At 39.5% G+C, this 21,583-nt stretch overlaps 2 protein-coding genes and 1 long non-coding RNA gene across 5 annotated transcripts in view; 2 read left to right on the top strand and 1 right to left on the bottom strand.

Annotated features, from left to right (window-relative positions):
- LOC120571336 (chromo domain protein LHP1-like) overlaps nt 1-21,583 on the top strand; it is a 132,728-nt gene that overhangs the window by 67,245 nt on the left and 43,900 nt on the right. The gene's annotated exons all lie outside the window — the stretch shown is intronic.
- LOC120571130 (zinc finger protein 664-like) overlaps nt 1-21,583 on the top strand; it is a 181,974-nt gene that overhangs the window by 26,326 nt on the left and 134,065 nt on the right. For both annotated transcript variants that reach the window (XM_039819842.1, XM_039819832.1), the window contains 2 exons: nt 776-910; nt 4,741-5,021. In XM_039819842.1, the coding sequence (XP_039675776.1) occupies nt 776-910; nt 4,741-5,021 (416 nt within the window). The remainder of the gene's footprint in view (nt 1-775; nt 911-4,740; nt 5,022-21,583) is intronic.
- LOC120571745 lies at nt 15,031-21,568 on the bottom strand. Its single transcript, XR_005641286.1, has 3 exons — nt 21,310-21,568; nt 15,397-15,494; nt 15,031-15,138 (listed from the first exon to the last, which is right to left on the bottom strand). It is a non-coding gene; the product is annotated as an uncharacterized LOC120571745 (long non-coding RNA).

The following is a 21,583-nucleotide window of genomic DNA, read 5'->3' on the forward strand; positions in this document are numbered from 1 at the left end:
AAAGCGGCTAAGGCGAGATATGGGGTGTGGTGGGTGAGTGCACATCTGTATATATGTAAGGGTTTGTGTGTGTGTAGGCCTGGGTAGTCAAACTACGTCGGGCCCTGCAATCTCGTTGTCTCAGTCCGCACGATTGTCATAGCGATACATAGCCGGTTGCCATGGAGTCAACCTTGAACAGGACCCAGTCCGAGTCAACAATCAGCAGGTGTCTGTTGGAATCGGGTAAGGGACGCAAGAGTGTGCCTCACTGTAGTGCTACCAGGGGGAGTTGTTATTCAACACCGGCCTCGGCCAAGGCCAGCGCTGGTTCAGGGAGCCGAAAAGATAGGATAGGAATTTGTTTTGTCTTGGGGTGAGGAGCCGCAGTTAGTCTCTCACGTCTCCTCCGAAATGTCCCCTCTGCACACAGTACATGCATAAGTAAATACACGTTGTGGTTGCGCTCAAGTTTACTGTAGCTTTTGACTGATATCTAGTGTTGGCAAAATCACTTTTTATTGAGTTTCCTTTTTCATGAAATGCTCTGAGTGAATTTAATAAAAAAAAAAAAATGTTGACCTTTTGTTGTAGAGTTGTTTTAGATTTATTCACAGTTTAATATAATGCTGTTTTATCCAAACTACTCTGAGTTCATTGTGTAGCGATGAAGGAAATGGAACAGTTTTCCAGCCGCTGCTTTGAGTTTGCCGTTTAGTTGTGTGTGGATGTGAGGAAAAGGAGTGGAGACAGCAGCTCCTGAATATCTCTGCGTGCTTTGATTTGTACTGAACAGAATCCAGAGTGGACATCTGCTGGATTTCAGGACAAGAGAGGAATGGAGGAGGACAACCAGAACCAGGAGCAGCGGAGCAACAAGATCCCCAGAAGACCAGCAGTAGACTGGGACTCTAATACCAGCCATGTTCAGGTCAGTGTTCAGGGGGGTATCACACAAAAGTAGAATTTATAAATCCAGGATAACTGATGAAGCGAGGCTTGACCTAGTCTAATCTGTGCAGCCTGGCTTGGTGCGTTTCACGAAAGTCGAGCCAGGCTGAGGAGAGACTAGGTCAAGTCAGGATGATATAATAAAATAAATATACAGAGTGAGCAGCAGCTTCTTATGAAGTATGATAACGTGTAACACATTATTTATAAAAAAGAAACATGGCCGCTGTAATGAAACAGTGAGAGAAAGCGTGGCAGACGATCACGGACCTAGGGCTGCAACTAACGATTATTTTAATAATATATTAATCTGTCGATTTATTTTTCTGATTAATCGTTGAATAGGATAAAAAAAACGAAACAAAAAAGCATTAATTTACATCAAACTCACTACATACATACTTGTTGTTTTAGTTACTAGTTGTGTTAAGATAAGTAACCCAAAGAGCAGATACAGACAAAAAACACACACACACACACACACACACACACACACACACAGCGGCGAGTGGGGCTCTCTGATGCCCGGAGCCCTGCCGCTGGAGGACATGTGGCGGTGAGGATCGGTTCAACGGCTTGGTCAGTGCCATGAACTCGTAGCGGCCGGTGGAGCTTCCACCGCTGGGAACATGGTTTTTAGCTTTAGGAGCAGGCTTATGTGCCGTTTTTTTTTTTTTTCTTTCGCTCAACTGGTGTAATAGTCACGCGACACAACGAATCAATGACGAAATTCGTTGCCAACTTTTTTAATAATCAAATTTTATCGATTCGTTGTTGCAGCCCTACACGGACCGACTGAATGTGTAAGCATTCTAAAAATATACATTTATAGAAACCGTCCTAATCATACCATTCAAGGATCAGTCTACTAATCACTTGCACAATTTAACAGTTGTACTCTTTGCCTTGAAAGTAAGCAGAAGATAATGTTACTCAGGAAATTTACCATGAAGATCCATTTTCTACAACGCTAGAATATGATTCATAAATATCTCTTTCACTCTGTTTCTCTCTCATGTGCTAAAATATTTCTAAGTCATATTAACTTCCACTGCTCGCTTTTAATGCAAAGTGTACAACTGTTCGTTTTTGCAAATGACAAGTGACTGATGGTTTCCGTTTAGAACTGTGGTTCATAAATCTATATCTTTAGATATATCATTCAGTCGGTCCACTATTATCTGTAACGCTTTTTCCTCAGTTTTTTTTTTTTTTTATATATATAGAGGATGAGTTTCCTTCTCTACATATTATATGATTTGCTCCCTTGTATATATGGACATAGAACAGAAAGACGCAGAAGACATTGGACTCTAAAATCTAGAAACTATAAAGAGAGTTAAGTGATAAATATAATGCACACTGTAAACATGAATGTAAGAGAGTATATTCATCAGTTATTCCCCCTCCAGCTAAATATAAGGTCAAAAACCATTGAGGTGTCCTCTCCCTGTTATTACATGAAGTATAGTCTACACTATATAGTTACTGGTTCAGTGAAATAAGACTAGAATTTGGGAGGATTGTACAATTAGCATATGTTCTTAAAAATGTACAATCCTCCCAAATTATAGTCGTTAAAGAATACAAAAAAATGAATCAACTAAAATTATTTAAGGTGCATTGGTATAGAAACACACTTTATATATTAGTAACCTTAGCCCTTAGTAACTGACTTCATTTAAAACACATTTGGCAACTTTATAAGCCTATTCTAATTATCTCAACAACTGAAGTAATATATTCATCAAAACGTCTAACAACAATATGAACTTAACTCTATAATAACTTATAACTTATCTGCCTCTGCTTTTGTGAAACCGAGTCAAGGCTAAATTCATCCAGGATAACAGGAATATCCCGGCTTAGTCCCTTATCCTGGTTATGTGCAATAGCCCCCAGGACACAACAACCACTCTAAAGTAACAGAGGGCTATTTCACAAAACCTAGATAGTGGATTAGACAAACTTTTTTTTTTTCTTTTTTTTTTTTTACTTTATTGACAATAGAGCTTTCTGAACTTTCTGTGGAATAGATCAACGGAGAGGAGAGAAAGCAGAATGCCCGTAAAGGACAGCAAAACACAGTACAGACTCTCACACTGAGCTGAAATGGAAACACTGTGCTAAGATTAAGCCGATGTTTTCACCCATCTTCCCAAACTGTTGCCTGTTATGTAGATAGCTTCTCAGCCAGTTAAAATAACTCCCACCATACCGTTTAAGATTACTGATTCATCTGTCAGGATTTATTGCTTCTTTGGAGGCATGACTTTTTCACGTCTGGTTCCAGAACAGTTTAGAATAGTTTGTTCCTTTTGTTCAGACACATAAACGCACGGTCTCACACATGCACTTACTCAGACATTCTGGGATGAGAGAAAAAACACTTTGGCTTGTTTGCATTTCTGTAAACCAATCACAGCAACGACTTTGGCTCTACAAAATAGTCTCTGGAAGGAACTTGTTTAGGTGGAACATTTTTACCCCGATAGATGCTCTCTGCATGTTGCAGAGAGCAGAGCTCAGCTTTGACACACAAACAAACAAACAAACAAACAAACACACATTTCAGGTATCGGTACTGGCACTGGTAAAAATGTGAACGCTACCCAACCGTAGCCACATGTAATATAAAATTAGGTTAACGGTTTACACAATACAGTCAAATGAGCTATTTAAATGAGCTGCATACATGGCTAAACGTAATGTGCTCTCACCAGTGTATCACCCTGAGTTAAGGTTTGATGTCGATGAGTAGTCGTGAGCAGGTGTTAACACTCAGGATGAGTCCGAGATGAGGTTAACAAAATGGGATTTTTGTTTACCCCAATTAAGGCCAAATGAGCCAAAATCGTGATAGAAAATTAACAAATTCAAGAAAGCAGAAAAAGATATACTTTCAAGAAAATAAAAGTAAATTGACTTAAGTCAAAACAATCACATAATACAAACATACAACTGTTTCCTAAATCAGTGGTTCCCAACCTTCCCCCCTCTGAAACCAAAGTTGAGGAAACTCTCGAGATAGAGCCTTACCTTCTTTTTTGATACAGAGCAGTTATCATGACTTTTACATTTCTCCACCGTGTTTCATTCATAAAATAGTGATGACGAGGATGATAGCAGCTAACAGCTGACCTGATGACAGCAAGGGTCCCAGGTTAAGAGGTCCCGGAGGTTTGGCCTACTAAGTAGCCTCCCTCCAATTTTAAGCGAGAACAAAAATCTATAGTTTTTATACAGACATTTGTATACATGATATATTCTAGTGTATTGTCATTTGTTTAACATGTGCAAATATTATTTTTTTTACCTCAACCTCAAACCAGATAAAGACTTGCGCCCCCCCTGTGATCTTCGCCGTCCCCCTAAGGGGTGCCCGGACCCCAGGTTGTCCTAATTGATCTTAAATCAAGTCGCTACTCTGAGGGCATCCAACAGACTTACGTCCTCTTCCCTCAGGGTTTTCCTCAAGCTCGGTCTCCTGAACAAATACAACTGCTAGGCTATATATCCTGAAGCCCGCCCCTCGAATTGGAACATACCAATGTGACCGTACAAAGTAGGGGTGGCTCAGGTGAGCAGACAGTAAAGGCTCCATACAGCCAGAATTAATAGATCTATCAAGTTAGTCATTTACTGAATATCATTTATATGATTCACATTCACATTAGACAAAGCCACAAGACATATTGATGGCTAACAAATGTATTACTTAAAATTCATGTAATTTCCTGTTACCTCCCATTAGTTCTTCTAACCCTTGTATCATTATCTCTGCATGTTTCCCCCTTGGGTCTACCAAAGGAGCCCTCAGCAGATGTCAAGCTGGCGACCAGAGCAGGAAAGAAGGACAAGAAGGCTGAGGAGGATGAGCAGCCTGCAGCAGCAGTGAAGGAGGAGGAGGAGCAGCCTGCAGCTCCTCCTGCAGCTGCAGCAGTGAAGGAGGAAGAGGAGGAGGAGGAGGAGGAGCAGCAGCCTGCAGCAGTGAAGGAGGAGGAGGAGGAGTATGTGGTGGAGAAGGTGTTGGGCCACAGAGTGGTGAAGGGAAGAGTAGAGTTTCTGCTGAAATGGAAGGGGTTCTCAGAGTAAGTATGAGTCTATAATATTAATACTTGGTGTTCTTGGTCCTGAATAGACTGTGTGTGTGTGTGTGTGTGTGTGTGTGTGTGTGTGTGTGTGTGTGTGTGTGTGTGTGTGTGTGTATATGTCTGTGTGTGTGTATATGTGTGTGTGTGTGTATATATGTGTGTGTGTGTGTGTATATATATATATATATATATAATTAGTATCTTGTTCATTTAGAAATTGCAAATAATCAAATAAACTTACAAAATGGCAATAGAAAAAAGGAATAATGCGAATTAGCAATTAGAGTGAGAATGTATTGCCTAAAAACAAAGCCTGAGGAGATTTTCTTCTGTCTGCACTCACCTTTCCAGTGAGGATAACACATGGGAGCCGCAAGACAACCTGGACTCCCCCGACCTTATCACCGAGTACATGCAGAAACACAAGGAGAAGGAGGAGGAGGAGGAGGGCAAGAGGAAAGTTGTCAGTGAGGCCTCGGGAGACTCAGAGGAGCGAGGGAGCAAGAGGAAGAAGGAGGAGGTGAGCAAAGTAAAGAGGTTACTCCAGACTGAAGAGTCCCAGAAATCTAATCTCAATATTAATGAAAATTAATACTGCAAAAAAACGGGAGGAATTTATTAAAAATGTAAAAATAATAACATAACAATAATAACTATTTCACCATTTCACATTTCAATGACAAAAACAGATTAGAAAAGGGTATTTTACAATAACTTTGAATGCACCACAACGTTTACCCAATTCAAGTTAACGCAACATTTATGATATATTGTGCAGCCCTAACTACAACTGTTAATTTGTACAAATGATTTGTAGCCTAATCTATGAATGGTATGATTATGACGGTTTCAGTTCAGAGCAGTGGTCAGTAAATGTATATTTTTAGGCTGCTTACACATTCAGTCGGTCCGTGATCGTCTGCCACGCTTTCTCTCGCTGTTTCATTACAGCAGCCGTGTTTCTTTTTTACAAACAATGTGTTTCACATTATCATACTTCCACAAGAAGCTGCTGCTCATTCTGTATAAAGTATGAACAATTCGTATTCTCCATTTTACCATCAGTAAACCTGTGATCGACCTTGTGGTCTGGTAAGGAAAGCCGTGAATGCGCATCTATCCGAATTACATCAGCCTGACTCGACCTAGTCTCTCTTCTTCAGCCTGACTCGACCTAGTTGCTCCTCCTCAGCCTGGCTTTGCCGTCGTGAAACACAGAACGCCCGGATGCTCTGATCAGACTAGGTCAAGCCTCGCTTTATCAGTTATCCTGGATTTATAAATTCTACTGTTGTTCAATACCACTTTAACAACACATTGATTTCATGTAATTCTGAGCCATTTGGTTACTTCTCAACAATCCATTTTTATAAGCCTGGGGGGGTTACCTAACACTATTTAACATTTTTAAAATGAAAATCTTTTGCTATGTTTACACGTCACTTCACACTACTGAGGTTAGAAGCAGAGTTTCCCATACATTGGTTCTACTTGGGTAGAACCAATGTTCTACTTGGTTCTACACTTGGGTAAATTGAGAGCCCCAGGTAGATAAAATCCGAATTCAATTTTCTTTCCAAACAACGGTGAATTTTTTACAGCGCACAAAGACCAGTTGCTTCCAGCCCCTCCCCCTTGCGATGTTGTGTGCCGCATGCATGACAGCGTCAACGTTGCACTTGCTCAGAGAGGCTATCGTTAGTAGTAGCTTGCTGCTGGTGGTCTTGCAATGGGATTACTGTACTAATAAAACTGTAGAAACAACAGGGCCACGCTGCTGTGAAAGCTCCCTGAACATCATTTATCAGAGTCTGGTTGTTACCGCTCTCTGCGGCAGGCTCCTCCGCTTCATGTCTTTATTACGGAGCTAGCTAACCGGAGCTAACTGCTAATCAGAGCTAATGGTTGATAACCGAGCCTTCACTTGACCGTGCCTGTATGTGTTAACTGTATTTATGGACCTGAGACCGAATAAAAACTCTTAATTTTATCAAATTGTCTGTAAAAGTTTTAAACTACAACTCAGAGTTGTTTGAATGACAGAAATCTGCTCAGATGAGAACTTAATGAGTGCAACAGGACATGTATAGTACAGAACAGTAGGCTATGTTTAGGTACCCCAAAACATGGATAAAACACTTGAACAAAAATTTACTTTAGATATTCTTAGTCTTATGTGATTTAACAGCAGTTAGGAGGAAACAGTGTTGAGATTAATAATATGTAATTTTCTGTATTGAGTATAGTATTATGGGTATTTTTATCTGCTGAACCGTAACATTTGGCAAAAATAAAAAAACTGATTTAATTGTCAAAGCTCATCATGGCTACACTTTTTCGTCATTTGTATAAAATTTTACGAGCAATTTGTTGTTTTTTTGCAAAATACTGAAAGCAGCAGAACTGAGTAGGCTACATTTTAATATCTGTTAATTTATTTTAAGTTTATTTAAGTTATATCATTATCGCGATATTCAACAACGTTACGGCATATCACTTATTTTCCTCACATGGTGCAGCCCTAATAACTACCCTGAAATTGTGTCAAGATAGTGTCGCAATATTTTCATCTGTATCTGTGTCATCTTTTAGTCTAATTTGTTTAATATGTAAATAGTTTTTTCTTTCTAAATGATCTGATAATGTTGTGTAGTCATTGTTTTCACCTTCATTTTACTAGTTTATAACTGAACCCATTATTACTAAACCTAGCCATCACGCACCGCGCTGTCACATCCTGCGCCACACACCACCACCAGTAAATTCTCAACCTGTGTGAAACACTGAGAAGAGCCTGATGGCTTCCATAGTAACATGTCTGCAACCAGAAGAACTTTACCTTTTAGTTTGACATCAAATTAATGTATGTATTTCAAAAGGTGTTATTGGGATTTACAGGAAAGCTTTGTGTTATTTTAAAGTTACCATGGAATTTCTAACTGAAAGTACAACTGAAGAGAGTGTACAAATGTTTTAGTTTTTAAATTGCCAATCATTTGAATGGGGAAACTTGCCTGAAAAATTTAGAATATTTCTGAACTTATTAAAGTTATGAAAAGTACATTTGCTTCCATAATAACATGTCTGCAACTGGCACATATTTAACTTAATTTTGTCATAAATTATTGTATGGTATACATCATGTATTGTATTGTATTGTAAGAGTGAAAATTGTGAGAGAGAGCGAAAGTGAGAGAGAGAATGTCCAGGGGTCTCATTTATAAATGTGGCGTATGCACAAAACGGGGCTGAAAAAGGTGGTGAACTGAAGTCAGACTGCAGAGAGTAAATGGGAATAAGATTACTCGTAATATTTTCTAGTATTGATGCCTCACGCACATTCTTTCACTCCATATCATCCACGTTATCATGAAGATGAAATCCAGCAGTGTTATTTGTGCTTGTACAGAGTGATAATTGTTCCATAAACACCTCCAACTCAAATCTTAAATCAAAATGTGTTCTTAATATTTAATCGGCGCTGTTTCGCCGTCACATTGTTCGCTACGGAGCGCAGGAGGAGGAGATGGCACGATTGCATGGAATACAGGATATCATCAAATACCCTAGCATCAGATAACTGCAGAACACAGTATAATTAACTAAATATCTGTCTTTAAAACGGTTCATATATCGTCAAATGTCAAAGTCTGGAAATACAGCTGTTAAGCTCTCGCATTATCGGTCCAAACTTTAATACTGTTCATAACAAAACCTGCATGAAGAAAAGTGTGTTTGCCTACTACACTTTTGTCTTCAAATTGTATCTCGGGGTTGGGGATACCACTAGTTGACGCTGTGGTTTTAGCAAGGTGTTAATAATCACAAATTGTTGTAGACATATAAATACTGCGGTGAACCCGTGCGTAATGCTGCATGATGGCACTGCTGACCCTGCAGGAGGACTACGCTAATGGAAGAATCAGGAGAGAAAGAGACTTTAGGAACCGTGACGATGACTGGCTAATATGCCGATTTAAATTCCCTAATATAGCTGTAATAGTAATATAGCTGAGCTCTTGGATCTATGTACTGAATTACATTACATTACATGTCATTTAGCTGACTCTTTTATCCAAAGCCACTTATAATTGCTGTGTTCTTTTGTGTCTCTGGTGCTTCCACACACATACAAACTTTGAAAAAAATCCATCCATGCTGTTTTGAGTGAGATACGGTTTCTGAATGTGTCCTGCCTTCAGTCTCCTGGTGAGCTGTTCAAAATCTAGTGAGCTGTTCAAAATCTAGTGTTAGCATGCTAACGCTAATGCTAACACTAGCATGGTACCTCATTCTCAATAGCAAAGCACTGCTACAACACACACAAGTTCACCATAATCTACAAAAGAACTACTTACATGTGTGCCCTCATTTAGAAGTCTCCTAGCTAATCCTGCCTTGTAACTGACTGAAGTTGGAGAAACAGCCTGTCTTTTACTTCTATGGAGCTAGCTAGCTGACATGATCTACATCTGAGCTACTGAGCATGTGCGAGTGCAATCAAAGATAGTACAGAAGAATAAGAAGAAAAGAGGTCTCACTCTGTAGCTAAAACAGAAACCAGGTGAAAAGAGGATCTACAGCAGTGAGAGAGAGCTGTGCAGTACAACAAAAATATGGTGTTTTTTGAAAATTAAACCATGTAAACCTATTCTGGTACAACCTTAAAATACAATTATGAACCTGAAAATGAGTATAATATGGGCGCTTTAACATACTTATCAGCATTCACAAAGTGCTTTGCATTGACTATTTATGGTTAAAAATGGGCGTGTACAGGGCGGGATAAGAGGCTGATTCACGTACACACACTTTTAGGCAATCTGTGATTTATAAAGGGAACATTGCTTACAGGTGTGCGTACACACGGTTTTATAATTCTGACTTTTTTTTTTGGCTTTTGTGCGTACATACACTTTTAGTAAAGATCCTACAAACAATTTTATAAATGAGACCCCAGGGGTTTAAAGAAGGCTGTTCACTAACTCTTTCTCGGTTTGTCTGTTGCTATAGAAACGGAGAGGAGGAGAGGGACCCAAACGTCACCACTGTCAACACTGTGACAAATCCTTCACAACATCTGGATATTTAAAGATTCATCAGAGAGTTCACACTGGAGAGAATCTACACAGCTGTGGTCTATGTGGGGCAGCTTTCACACTGCAGAGTAACCTAAAAATACATCAACGCATTCACACTGAGGAAAAGCCTTACAGCTGTGATCAATGTGGTAAAACCTTTTCTCAGAGCAGTAACCTTAAATGTCACCAGCGTGTTCACACTGGAGAGAAGCCTTACAGCTGTGATATATGTGGTAAAACATTTTCTCAGAGTGGTAGCATAGAAATGCACCGACGTGTTCACACTAGAGAGAAGCCATACTGGTGTGAACAATGTGGGGGAACATTTTCTGTGAGTGGTGCCCTTAAAAGACATCAACGCATTCACACTGGAGAGAAGCCATACTGGTGTGAACAATGTGGTAAAACTTTTACTGATATTAGTGGCCTTAAAAAACACCAACGTGTTCACAGTGGAGACAAGCCGTACAGCTGTGAACAATGTGGTAAAACTTTTACTTGTAATAGTGGCCTTAAAAAACACCAGGGCGTTCATATTAGAGATAAACCTCACAGCTGTGATCTATGTGGGAAAACCTTTTCTCAGAGCAGTCACCTTAAATATCACCAGCGCATTCACACTGGAGAGAAGCCGTACTGGTGTGAACAATGTGGGAAAACATTTTCTCACAGTAGTCTCCTTAAAAGACACCAGGGGTCTCATTTATAAACGTGGTGTACGCACAGAACGCGGCTGAAAATGTGCGTACGCCAGAGATGCTCACAAGTCTTTGAGCTAGAGTCCAAGTCAAGTCTCAAGTCTCTGAGCTAGAGTCCAAGTCAAGACTCTAGTCTCTTGTGGTTATAAAAGTGTTGCATCACATACAGCGACCCATCCAGGCTGCTTAGAACACCGCATAGCTATATATGAGGAATTCAAAGCATGCAATATGTTATTATGACTCCTTTATCTATCAGCATGCAGTATCAGCTTTGATTTTGGTATATCATCAGTGTAAACAGACTATTGCAACATGATAAAAACACCAAGAATGTTTTACTTTTAAGTTAATATCTGTATTTTGCTTTGTAGCTTGAACATACAGTACAGACCAAAAATTGAGGTTCTGAAGAAAAAGGACTCCCTTGTTTGTCGATGAATTATAATGAAAGGCCTTGGCTCCTATTGTGCTGGCTCTGTGGGGTCATAAGACCAAATATAGAAAATGTTATAACTCACAACACTAAAATAGACATACTCCTATTTAGTTCATAACTGCAAAACATCACAGTGTAGCTAAATGCAAAACACTATTGCAACCAAATGAAATTTTTAACACACTACAGTGCACTTCCTTATGATAGAGAATCCTCAATTATTTATTTACTTATTGGCAGATCCATGTAATGTGCACTGCCTATGCAACTAATCATACCTTTATAAACTACTGTAAGTCAACACATCCCAGACTCTCAAGCCAGTGTAACGTTATAACTAAATGAAACTGTAATGTTATATGATTAACAATAATCCTGTAACCTGTTTGCAGACAATAATTAACGTGATGGCAGACATCGGCACGTAAATGATTAACGTAACGTTAAATCGACCACCACAAGTTTGGCAATTAAACAAACGCTCATTTTATATTTGATAAGGAAGACAGTCAGAGTTAACCTCCCGTAGCGTTAGGTCGTAGCTAAAGCAAGACGCAAGCTAACGGTAGATGGTCAATGCTGAGCTAAACATGTTTACTCACCTATCAGGGTGCGTTTTCAGATGCCTGATAAAATTAGATGTGGTTGAGCCAGAATCTTTTATCGTGATACTGCATATTTTGCATTGAGCGCTTCTTTTGTTTGGGCCGTCTTGTTTAAAGTTTTTGAACGCAAAACTTACGATGAATGGCACAGCAGCGGCCGGAGAATTTACCAGAGAGAAGTTACCAATAGTTGATGCTGTGTTGGCAAGGTGTTAACAATCACAAATTGTTGTAAACATAAATACTGCGGTGAACCCGTGCGTAATGCTGCATGATGGCACTGCTGGCCCTACAGGAGGACTAACCCCCAATGGAAGAATCAGGAGAGAAAGAGACTTCAGGTACCATGACGATGACTGGCTAATATGCTGATTTAGATTCCTTAAAGCTGAGCTCTTGGATCTATGTACTGAATTGGGTCCAGCAGGGCAACGCGATCAGGTTTCCCTACACTGTGCAATAACAGGCCGAAATTATAATTAAATTTGCAGCAATTCCTGAACGTGTGAGAAGTTTTTTGCTTTTTCTCCGCCAGTCATCGTGATTTGGTGTAACAACTGCCAGAGTCATTCATATACTGATCAGCATTCACGAGGTGCTTTGCATTGACTATTTATGGTTAAAAATGGGCGTGCACAGGGCGGAATAAGAGGCTGATCCACGTATGCACACTTGTAGGTAATCTCTGATTTATAAAGGGAACTTTGCTTACAGGTGTGCGTACACAGTTTTATAAATCTGACCTTTTTTTGGCGTACGCCAATTTTGGGCTTTTGGCCGTACCTACACTTATAGTAAAGATCCTACACACAGTTTTATAAATGAGACCCCAGCTCATTCATTGCCTCATTGTGAACATGTTTCAGAGCCAAGCTGTTTCCTCCTGCCTCCTCCTCATGCACTGATAGCTGTTATTTTCTGATCTTCTCTCCAGTGATTGAAGTGGAAAAAACGGTACTTATGGCGTTATATATGTGTCACATTCCTGAATGAGTAATTGTATGTTTTGAGCACAGAGAACTATATTTTGCAAGCACATTACATTTTATTTTTACATTTTGAACAGAAATTAACTCGCAAAAAATGATTTAGTTTGAGTAAACAAAAACCTATTTCCTGCACAATAAATGTAATTGCATGTCTTTCTCTGCTCGCAGGTAGAAGCTGCTGCGCAACTCTAGACACGCTCGCTCAGATTTTCACAGCGTTACAAGCCACAAATCAAACCAATCGCAGAATCAAAAGGTCAATTCTGATTGGCTGTTCGTCTCCAATTAGATCGCAAGTAGCAGGAAAGACATAACTACAGGGAAACAGTCTTTGACACAACCCCTGCAGTGATTCCCCAGCAAGGGATATCTCTGCTGTAGCCAGTGGGTACTTGGAAAGATTGTGGAGCAGCTTAACTAATCAAAATAATTGAATAATGATTGATTTTAAACAATATATCAGCTAAAACAGCTCAACACATATGTTTAAACATATAGCAAAGTAATCAATGGTAGAAATAAACAGCTAAAAGTGGCCTACTGACTTAGCTAACAGTTGAAATGATTAGTTAAAAGTAATGGGTGACTTTTGAAACATTAACCACACTTAAAGTAAAAGGCCAAGCTAGTAGAATTTCTGACCAAGCCAACCTAAATGTTTACAGTTCAATATGACAGGGATGTGGGGGAACCTCAGGCCAGAAGGGTTGGAAAGCACTGATCTACAGTATTTTATATTATTGACCGACCGGTATAGTACAGACATGCCTTAATAGTTGTGTTAATCATAACACCGTTGTTTGAATTACATATCTCCGTGTGTGACAAACGTCATCCTTCACAAGCAATCTAACATTAGCCCAGCATGGATAAAGTCTATGCATCCAACATATTCATCTGAACACACCTAAAATGTCACAATACAGCCACTTAAAAGAAGTTTGTAATACTGGTTACATCAATGTCGTGTTTTATTAACCTTAATTCTGTTTGCCAAGGCTATATTTTATTGACTTGCAAAGTAGCTATCCGTTGCTAACGTTAGCTAGCTAGCTAATTTATGTCAAAAAGCAGTAGCTAACTAACGTTACTGCCAAGATATGATTTCATTTTAAGACCGATGACAACACTTGACGAGTATTATAACACCTCTCTGGTCTCTAGTGAAATCATATCTTGGCGGTAGTTAGCTAACATTTCTGCTTTTTGAGATAAATTAGCGTTAGCAACGGATAGCTCATTCGCAAGCTAATATAGCAACAGAAATCAGGTTATTAAAATACGATAATGTAACCAAAGTATTAATAACTACTTATATGTAGCTATAGTGTGACAGGCTTACTGCTCTTCAGTCTCGCATTGCGAGACCTAGCTAATTTAGCTAGTTACAGTGCTGCGAGGCCTGTTCCGATGACAGGTCGGCTGCTGTGTGTGAGCTAGCTAGCTAGATTGCTTGTGAAGGATGAGTCAAACTAACGTTAGACACACAAGGAGATGAGTCAAACAAAACAACAGCATTATAGTAGACACAAATATTAAGACATTTCTGTGATATAAGTCAATAATACAAAATACTGACCGAAATGTGTTTTAATCCAGTAACATTAGTTGAACAGCTCCACTGTAGTCAGTATGGTACCAACAAGTGTTTACTGAAAAAGGTTCCTCCTAGATTTTTATTTCCTGATATTGCAATCTAATTGGAGACTAACATAATTGGTTTTGTGACACACTTGTAATACTGTGAAAATCTGCGTGAGCGTGTCTAGAGTTGAGCGCACAGAGAGAAACGCAGCAGCTTCTACCTGCGAGCAGAGAAAGACATACAAATACATTTATTGTGCCTGAAATAGGTTTTTGTTTACTCAAACTAAATTATTTTTTGCGAGTGTAAATTTCTGTTCAAAATGTAAAAATAAAATGTAATGTGCTTGGAAAATATAGTTCTCTGTGCTCAAAACATACAATTACTCGCTCAGGAATGTGACACATATATAACGCCATAGGTACTCTCTTGCATTGGCAAATCATTATGACATTTGAGATTTCAATATTGAAAAACAAAACTTGGAGATATTGCTGGTACAACAACAATGTATTGTTATTTATTAACAATATAAATGTATGCATTTATTTAAACAAGGTGTGTGTGTGTGTGTGTGTGTGTGTGTGTGTGTGTGTGTGTGTGTGTGTGTGTGTGTGTGTGTGTGTGTGTTGTGTGTGTGTGTGTGTGTGTGTGTGTGTTTTGTGTCAAAACGGAACTCCTCCAAGTCTGCAACAGTGCTGAGATTGGAACTGTAGCCTACACACACACACACACACACACACAACAGAGACAGGGGGAACAGGGTTTATGCCAGACATAAAATTAGAGAGTAGCTACACAGATGGCAGTGAATTCAGTCTATATTCTGCTGTGATATTAACCAAATTGGCTAAAGAAACAGTAGACAAGTAAGTTAAATGATTTGATTGAATATTTGAAAGTAGCATAAATTTCTGGCATGAAAAAAACACAATTATTTATTAATAATATTTAAGAGGTGTTCATACTACATACAGAATGGCAACCGGATGCTATGGGGTTGTTCATCAGCTCATCAGGAGCCCAGGAACGTGGGGTTCATCAGCTCTTTTGGTGCCTTTGTGAGGCACAGGCTTTCAGAAATAGAACCAGAGGTAAAGGATTAGTTGGCAGTGTGGGGATGCATTTAGTGAGGAAGTTACATTAAATAAATTGTAATCTATTGTGCGAACACATATTCATTGCCAATACTTAATGTAATTAAGGTTGTACGGCTCGGAGCTATACGGTGATGTCTCTACTATGCGACAGTAAGTCGCGTGGTTATGACACAATCATTAGCCTACTTTTACAAAAACAGCTGCTACGGAGCCATAATGTGAGATACAAGGTAATGGAGCCTTTTATATATTGTCGTTCTTTAGAAATAAACAATGGACAAATAGTCTTTAAATGCTTCAGATGTAAAGTTATTCGCTGTCAAAGTGACGTCAAAATGAATGGAATGCTAACGGCAGGTGAGGTACGCTTTCCGGATGCTCGTTTACCCCCTTGGTTACTCCAAGTCAGGGTTTCAGTTTAAAGTTTAAAACGAAAGAACGTCACCACCTGTATGTCAGGAGGGGAAACAACAGATACACCTAGAGTTTATGAATCCGTTAGTGGTGGACAGGAACTGAGTACATTTATTCAAGTACTGGACTTTACTTGAGTATTTTCCCCACTACACCTCAGATGGAAATATTGTACTTTTTACTCAGCTACATTTATCTGACAGCTTTCTGCTGATTCAGGAGCATTCACAGTATTGTTCCAATTATTTATTCTTCAACTTTCTTTGGATGCCTCTAACTTCTGCATACTTTCAGCTACAAAAACATTAGATTATCAAAATATTCAGCTTTTTATGCACATGATGGGTCAACTGTTTTTCTACTATTATACTTTTTAAAATATTAAGCTTTTTCACATTTTATTTTACATTAAAAGTCAGAGCAATCTTCAACTCCTTCAGGCATCTTTATTTTTAGAATGCTACTCTGCTACTGTTTCCACTTTTACACATTTTTTGCACAACTTCACCTTCTTCACATTGAAGCCTGCAATTCAGTGTAGTGACAGCTTTTCAGAAAACCTTTTAAATATTCCACTTTAGTATCATACATGTTTGGTATTTGCCTTGTTAAAGAAATTTTAACCAATTTACACTATTCCAACTTTTCCAACTATTCTTACTACTACAACCAATAAAACAAAAAAGTATCTCCAGAACTCATAAAATAGTGTTTAATGCTCAAAAATGTCAATAAATCATTTTAATTCTTTTGGTGTTATTGGAATAAATAACACAAAATATTTTTTAGAAAAATTCTCAACATAAATCGCACACTAAACTGAAAAAGGCTGTTGCTGCAATTTTGTTAATTTTACAGGAAAACCCCCTGTTGTTATTAGATGAGGAGCCTACGATCAAAATAATGAAGTTACTGTCTGTGTCTATGTCTGACCTGGGCTGGCACATGTTCACGTTAAAAAGCGTGTGCGTGTACAAGCACTACGGTCACGCTCAAAATGTCCCGGTTTTAGTTCCCGGGAAATCTGGTCACCCCTACGCTGACAGTGTTGGCTGTATCATTAAATGTCTTTAGTTGTGTTAAAGAGGAGTTGGAGCAGAGTGTCTGTTAAAACCTAGGCCACTGTTTGGAGGGAACTGTAATATTACTGGAAGCTGACTCGCTAGAATAGACAAATGTTTTTTAAAGCTATGAATTGAATAATTTGCCTGCTGAGAAACGAGTTTCAGGCATTCCCATTTGTTGGGGAAACTAACCTGCACACGCATTACATATGGATCTGAAAGTCAATCCCTTAAATCATCCATTAAACCAGATATTTAAGTCTGTAAACTGTGTGAAAGGTTGAAACTGTAGGCTAGTAAATGCTCTGTTTTTGGTCCACTTCCTGTGTTTGGGTCGGATTGCGTTCTCACCTAATCTGGCTATCACCAGACCAAGCTCAATCTTTTCAGATTGAACAGGGTGAAATCAAATCGCCGGCAGATGGGGCTGGGTTTACCCAGTCTAGTTCTCACCTGAAGGGAACCGAACTCTAGTTCACTTGGAAGAGGACCGAGACCCCCGTTATCAAGTGGACCAGAGTTCAGATGAGCTTCCACACCGCCCTACACCAACCGGACTATCAGACCAAACGCTCCAGGGTTCATTTACAACGGACCAAACTGCTCAGGTGTGAAGGAGACCTTAATGTAGGCCTCCTTCACACTGCCTGCGTGGCGTGTTTCAGTTGCGTGTCAGCTGCGTGGCGTTTTCTTTGTCTTTGCAGACCAGAAACGTGTCTGATGTGGCGCTGCTGCCGCTGATAGCCTTGTCTGTACACATGTAGGTTTCCCCTTGATAAAATGAAATAAGCAGTAGTATACTTCATGTTAAATTAAATTAAATGTCATTTGATTACAGCAATGACAACGTCGGCAGTACTGACGGCAAAATGGGCTACAGAATATTTCGTTCTGTATTGACAGGTGCAATATTTGAAAATCAATAATTATTTTTATAAATTACATTTATATCTGCATTTATGTCAAAACCTTGAGACTTTCAAACATCAAAATGTAATTTATTAAATTTATTTGTGTCAAAATGACTCTCAAACTCTCAAATCTTTTTGTATTCTATTTTGCCTGGAAACACTTCCAAGCAAAAGTGGATCCGCGTGTCCACTTGATTCATTCTGTGTTTTCTCCTGTTGGTCTCTTTCATACTTTTGCTCAACTTGCTCATCAGTGTTGTTCATGAACGCGCTAAAAGAGCCTGTTCATTAAACCTTTTCAGACTGAAGGCTTTAAAAATCTATCATTTTAATCTTGTTGCACACCATAATAAGACTTGTGCCTAAGATAGAAAATATATAATCTTTAAGAACGTTGAAGGCTCCATAATTTCACACTGAAATGTACACAGTGAGTACTTTTACTTTGAATACTTCAAGTTAGTGCTAAGTAAGTGTGTAGTCTACTTTGACTCCAGTAGACTTTCTTATGCAGGAACATACTTGTAACAGAGTATTTCTACATTGTGGTAGCCTATTGCTACTTTGACTTTAATCTTTAGTTTAGTTTGGTCACTTTTTTTTCACTTTTATTCTGCCCAACCTGAGGTTGATGATTATGGTGGAAGCGTAGTGTTGGAACATCAGCTACGCTTACGTTACACGTGCAATGTAGCCGGCCAGTAGAGTTAAAGGGGTGATAGAATGATTATATAGAGTATTTCACACTGTTCCTTATGGTCTTTTAATGGGATATGTAACATTGGTTGGGCTGAAAATGGCCTGGTTGATATTTTATTGGCCCTTATTCATCCCTGTGTTTTGGCTCTATTTGAAACAAGAGCTTTTCTTCCAAATATGGTATGCTCGTGAATATTTAGATGAACTGCGCGCTGATTGGTTGAGCGAATTGCCATTGGCAGACATTAGAGATGCGCGCTGATTGGTTGAGCGAATTCCCAATACACACACATTAGAGAAGCGACAGAATCTCATATTCCAGACACTGCAATGTTTCATTACCAAATTCACTTCTGAGACTTTTTTTATGTGAGAAATCAACTATATAAAGCTCAAATATGGGCCGTTTTACGAGAATTGATGGCTAATTGCAAATATGGTAAGACTGTGTGTCGGACTTCAGCGGCGGTGCTGCTGCCTCGCCGCACGGCCTGCCTTCCTTCACAAACCCCGGTCTGCTGTGAGCTCTGTTAGGCTGGCAGCCCTGACAGAGCTCCAGGGCCTGCAGCTCCCCTCTTCCTGCGAGCTAAATGGCCCGTGTGTGGAGGTAAGACGGGCGCCAGCGCTTGTTACACCAGCAATCTCTTACCACATGTTACACACAATGTCACGCCACTTAGCTATACAACATCTAAATGTCTTATAAACCTAACAACGGTGTCCGATTTCAAGTTAGTATTTGTGAAGTTTAGCTAGGTGTTTCGTTAGCTGCGACTGTCCCTTCGAATCCTATCTATGTGTAGCTACAAATCACGCTAGTTAGCTTCATTTTTGGTCGTAATTGGGTATTTACAGTTTGAATTTCGTCCGATTTCAAGTTAGTATTTGTGAAGTTTAACTAGGTGTTTCGTTAGCTGCAACTGTCCCTACAATCCTATGTGTACAAGATTGCAGCTAGTAAGTTAGCTAGCTTCATTTTTGGTCGTATTAGAGGTATATTTACAGTTTGAATTTCCTACGCCAGTTATACATCTAACTAAATGTTTTATAAAGCTAACTACGGTGTCCGATTTCAAGTTAATGAATATTTGTGAGCTGTAAGGGTTTCGTTAGCTGCAACTGTCCCTACATATCCTATATGTGTACAGATTGCGGCTAGCTAGTTAGCTTCATTTTTGGGTCGTAATTAGGTGTATTTACAGTTTGATGATCCACACACAACACACATCTAACTAAATGTCTCATAAAGCTAACTACGGTGTCCGATTTCAAGTTAATGAATATTTGTGAGCTGTAAGGGTTTCGATTAGCCGCGACTCCCCTTCAATCCTAGCTGTGTGTAGCACAAATCAAGGATAGTTAGCTTTTTGGTGCTAATTCGAGTATATTTACAGTTTGAATTTCGTCAAGCCAGTTATACAACAGCTAGCTAACTAAATGTCTTATAAAGCTAACAACTGTGTCAGATTTCAAGTTAATGAATTTTTGTGAATTCCAGAGGAATTCTAAGAAGAGGCTAGCTATAGCTAGCCTCCTCTAACTATAACTCCATCCAGCCGCAGGCTCTATCAATGAGACTCGCAGACAAGAGGCGTGTATTTCACCAATCGTTTGTTTAAATAACTCAACACATTATAATTACACACATTATAAGATTAAATGGAACCTGTGGTAAGAGATTGCTGGCGTAACAAGCTCTCTGACCGTGCTCTCACTCACACACACCTGGCATTAGGAAGAGGGGAGCTGCAGGCCCTGGAGCTCCGTCAGCGTTAATAATCCATTATCCAAAAACCGGTGACTTTGCACGGGTATGGAGTGCTGTGGGCTGCTAGCCCTAACGGAGTTCCAAGTTCCTCAGAGCAGGCCGGGGTGTGTGAAGGAAGGCAGGCGGGACGGCGAGGCAGCAACACAGGCAGCACCGGCGCTGAACTCCGACACACAGTCGGACAAAATTTGCAATTAGCCATCCATTTTCGTAAAACGGCCCATATTTGAGCCTTACATAGTTTATTTCTCGCATAAAAAAGTTTCAGAAGTGAATTTTGTAATGGAATAGCAGAGATCTGCGCGACCTAGATTCGGAAGACTACCTGATCTCAGGTCAGTTGTGTAGCCTATGTAAATGTTGGGGCATGACCGTTCTCTTAATACACCCATGGGCTGACAAAGGTTCCGGATTTTGGGAGGTTGACGACAACTTCCAGCTTTGTTGGGATTCGCCCGTTTTCAGCGGCAGTTTCAAAATATGAGATTTTCATAGTAAAGGGGTGTCAGTGGGATTTTGAGCTTCTATGTATGTCCTATTTACCCACCGAACTGTCGTTATTCAACTATGACAGGGTAAAATCGGTTTTGCATTCTATCACCACTTTAAAATACTTCTATTTTAGGTATATAACATATGGTCTATTGGTGAAGCATCAGATTAGCAAACACAAGGCATTCATGTAACCTATATAAATGACAGTCATAGGAATTATAACAAGCATTTAAACTAAATAAACAACCTAAATATTCAGTGCACAGCATAGAAAACAATAGCTATTAGAATGTAGAACAGTTAAACAGACTTTTGCAAGCTAGCAGCTAGCTCTGAATCCGAATCCCGTTGTAAGCTAACAGAAACCTAAATACATTCACGGCTAATAAACACTGACGGTGTGTTAGCTAGCTAGCTAACACAACAATTAAACTTACATTTCCATGGACGCACACACGGAAAAGAAACTGTCCGTGAAAGATCGCCGCAGTCTAAACTCAAGTCCAGCTGATGTCTGCTCCTCCGTGCTTCTCACTCGCTGCTGCGTTCAGGGGCCGGCGTCAGTGTGGGCACACAGAGTGCACATGCAGAGCGTGTGATCAGACACAGTGGGTACATAATGGGAATGCGTGCTCAGGGCATGGCCTTTTTTACAAAAGTAATAGGTGACACAGAGGCCACTTGGAGAGATAGCTGCTGCTGTACCAGATG

This window comes from Perca fluviatilis, chromosome 2, assembly GCF_010015445.1.
Source record: "Perca fluviatilis chromosome 2, GENO_Pfluv_1.0, whole genome shotgun sequence".
NCBI lineage: Eukaryota > Metazoa > Chordata > Actinopteri > Perciformes > Percidae > Perca > Perca fluviatilis.